Raw genomic sequence first — 3340 nt, forward strand, 5'->3', positions numbered from 1 at the left:
TAAAACTAGTGACATTCCGTAAACCCACAGTAGTAACGTACAAGTGTTTCGAAGGCAATTGTTTTAACCACTCGGCCACATAAATCAATTGTTTATAATCGAGACCTTGTGAGATGACAGAATTTAATTACGGAACAAATAAAAAAATAAGTTTTGCAAGATCACTATTTGTCCGTACAAATAGTTTCACCAAAAAGTTCTTAATAATTTTCTTCGTCAGCTCGAACTCAATTTGTTAAGTGTTTCAGATCTTGTTATCTTATGTAACTTTGTATGATTATAACTTAAGGCGAACGTCTTCTTCATAGGACAATATTTGCTTATTTCGACGAGTAAGAATGAAATTCTTGTTACGGACAGACCCCCCCCCCCCAAAAAAAAAAATGCAAATGAAACAAACAAACAAAAAGAAAAGTAAATAACAACAACAACAACAACAACAAAAACACAAAGACTATGGGATGATAGATTGAAGTGGGTGGACATTTTGTATTTTAAAAGAAAATGATAGGTAGAGCTTTTCAAGTTTAAATGTGTGATATAGTAAACTGCTTGAACAGCTTTGAATGAAATATGAAGTAAAAGTCTCTTTTCTTAACAAGCTCTTAATGATTTATGGAATACAATAATAATTTACTGTAGCGATTTCTGTGAAGTAAGCCATTCCATATTTGAATGGGATTTTTAAGGTCTGCGTTCCAATATTTCATATTTGTAATAAACTAAAATAATCTTAAAGGCCCATTATTTCTCAGATATTCTATCATTTTTGTTTCTAAAAAAACTTTTTATTTTTGGTATCTTGCTACAGTTTCCAAAGAAATATTTACTCATTTGCAATATAATTGAATCATCTTTGCTCCTTTTGCTTTGTTGGCAATTGGTATAATTACAGTGAGTTAGTATTACAGAAGTAAAAATTGTTTACAATATTAAGCTTCAGTCACACTACACCGCAAAGCGTTAACGGACGCCAAATGCAAAGAAAAAATGCGACTGAAAGTTATCCAGTGATGAAAAGCATTTCCCGCTGCTGCTCGGTGCTCTCATGATCGCTGTACGGGGCGCATAAAACGTACAAAACGATCAATGACCGAACGATCAACGCACATATACCGGATGAAGGACGTACAGTTAACGGACTTCACCGTACTAGTAACGGATTTGTACCACACAAAATGTACACGAAGCGCATGAAGAACTGACAAAACGTTCTTTGAACGTTCGACGAGCGTATTTCTACCGGTCACGTGACGGACAAAACTGGTATAAATAGTCCGAATTTTTTTTTCGTCATAATAGTTTCCACGCTCTCAAAGATCACACATGTGCTCCAAAATGCCAAAAGCCAAGGCTACCAATACTTGGAAGGTTTAGGCCAGGAGACAGAGGAATATTCCAAGGTCACCCTCTCCTCCCCCTGATAATGATGCTGTTCAAGAACAAGAAAACATTGAAGTTACTGAGGAAGAAACTCCGTCTGTAAAAATTCCAAAAGACTCAGATCTACCAAGTGATTCATGCCGAAAGCATTTTCAGCCACTCTTCGAGCCCTTGACAGCCTGTAGTTAAAAATCCTTCCATCGTCGGACAAGGCTCTGTGACTGTATGGCTTCTGCATATAGGTCTCCAAAGGCATCGTCGCCTGAAAATAGACAAGTAATATATTACATGCATTTACGAGTACAATAAACATTTAAAGAAATCAGTCTATTACAGTATGTTCAATTATTTTATTTCCTCGCATTTTTTTCTTACCAATATAGAAAAATGGCACATCCTGCGTGTCGTGTGGCAGGGGTTCGGGGTTCGGCAGGTCAAGTTCCCCGTTGCAGCTTTAAGGTCGGAATCGTTCCGCAACTGAGCATCAGATGCAGCACCGCGGCCTCCGATGTCGGCCCAAATGAACTTGTAGTCGTAGTCAACGAGGGCCAGCAGGACAATGGAGTAGTACTTCTTACAGTTGAAATATGTGGACCCGGAACTAGGTGGACACTTACAGGCAATATGTTTGCCATCCAACGCACCCAAAGTGTGAGAAAAGTTCCATTTTGCCAAGAAGCCATCTGAAATGCGTTTCCAGTCAGCAGCTGTTGATGGCAAAGGCATGATCTCGTCCACATACTCGTCTATAATTGCTCTGCACACCTGAAAATGTAAATAAAAATGCAATTTTAAAAGTAGAAATAATCATGTAAGCAAATTATTGATATTTTAAAAGACCAGAAATTATATACATGTAATTGTTCGAGTTATCAGTCAGAATCATGGTAAAATAAAAATATTTACTTCTCGCACGATGACAGAGATGGTGTTGTGAGGTATCCTCCAGGCAAACAGCATGTTGGAATACTTTGACCCTGACGCAAGGTGTCTGAGTGTAACGGCTATCTTCATTCCAGCGTCAAGAGGGGTTCTGTATGTAGTATATTGTTTTGTTATTCTAGGACCCACTCGTTCCAGAATCTTATCAAACATCTCAGGAGGCATCCTCATGAAGTTCGTAAATGACCGCTGGTCTTCTCTACGCAGCTCCATCATGAGTTGATCGTAGAGACCAAACATTCGACGTCTCTCAGGACCCAGCCAAGCCTTTGACCACCACCTCCGCAGTCGCCTCCTTCTTCTGCTGTTTTCATAAGCGACAATATCTACATTTGCATCCAACAGGTCAATTCGTGCCTGGATCACGGCCGCTTGATACTGCAGGCGGGCTCTAACGCGACACTCCATGATATGTGGATCGGCTACTCAAACTATCAAAGTTTCAGAAGGTCCTTACACTTGAAATGCAGGAAAATATATGAATATATATCACCAGGGAAACCTCGTTTTATTCATCATCAGTTTTGTGCGGTGGACCATCGATTCATGTCTGTTATTTATCAGTTCTTATTCCCTGCGGTCTGGAGACCGCAGGGTATTGGTACGCGTTTAACTTTTGAGGTATGGAGGAGCACGTGACCTGTTTTCAGTACATGGAGAAGCATGTGATCTGTAAACCGTACATGATTGGTTAATTGACCTTTTCGAAAACCTGGCTAAATACCGTTTGCCGGTACGTTCCGGATTTACATCTAGGGAATTAATCAGAGTGACACCTAATTATGAACAAACAGCTTTTACGTGATATTTCTTATTTTCTATAAGTATTTTACCGTTTTAAGGTGTAAAAACTTGAATGATGTGTTTGAAAATTATCAATGTTTCTTTAATATGTATCTCAAATTTTACAAACAATAAATTGTTTATACTGAAAATCTACAAAATTAAAATATTCGTAGTGGCATCTGCCAGAATAAATAGAGATATTTTCTGCGTAAACTTGTGTGTTTACTTT

The 3340-nt window shown here is 38.4% G+C and overlaps 1 protein-coding gene across 1 annotated transcript; it reads right to left on the reverse strand.

The window, feature by feature from the left end:
* Positions 1–1459: 1459 nt before the first annotated feature.
* LOC132731560 (uncharacterized) lies at positions 1460–2733 on the reverse strand. The gene is made up of 3 exons (XM_060717754.1): positions 2290–2733; positions 1759–2148; positions 1460–1645 (listed from the first exon to the last, which is right to left on the reverse strand). Exons 1-3 carry the CDS (start codon positions 2731–2733, stop codon positions 1460–1462), a joined length of 1020 nt encoding a protein of 339 aa, XP_060573737.1.
* Positions 2734–3340: the final 607 nt, after the last annotated feature.

Source organism: Ruditapes philippinarum, unplaced genomic scaffold (assembly GCF_026571515.1).
Source record: "Ruditapes philippinarum isolate M1 unplaced genomic scaffold, ASM2657151v2 ctg833_1_1_1_1, whole genome shotgun sequence".
Classification (NCBI taxonomy): domain Eukaryota; kingdom Metazoa; phylum Mollusca; class Bivalvia; order Venerida; family Veneridae; genus Ruditapes; species Ruditapes philippinarum.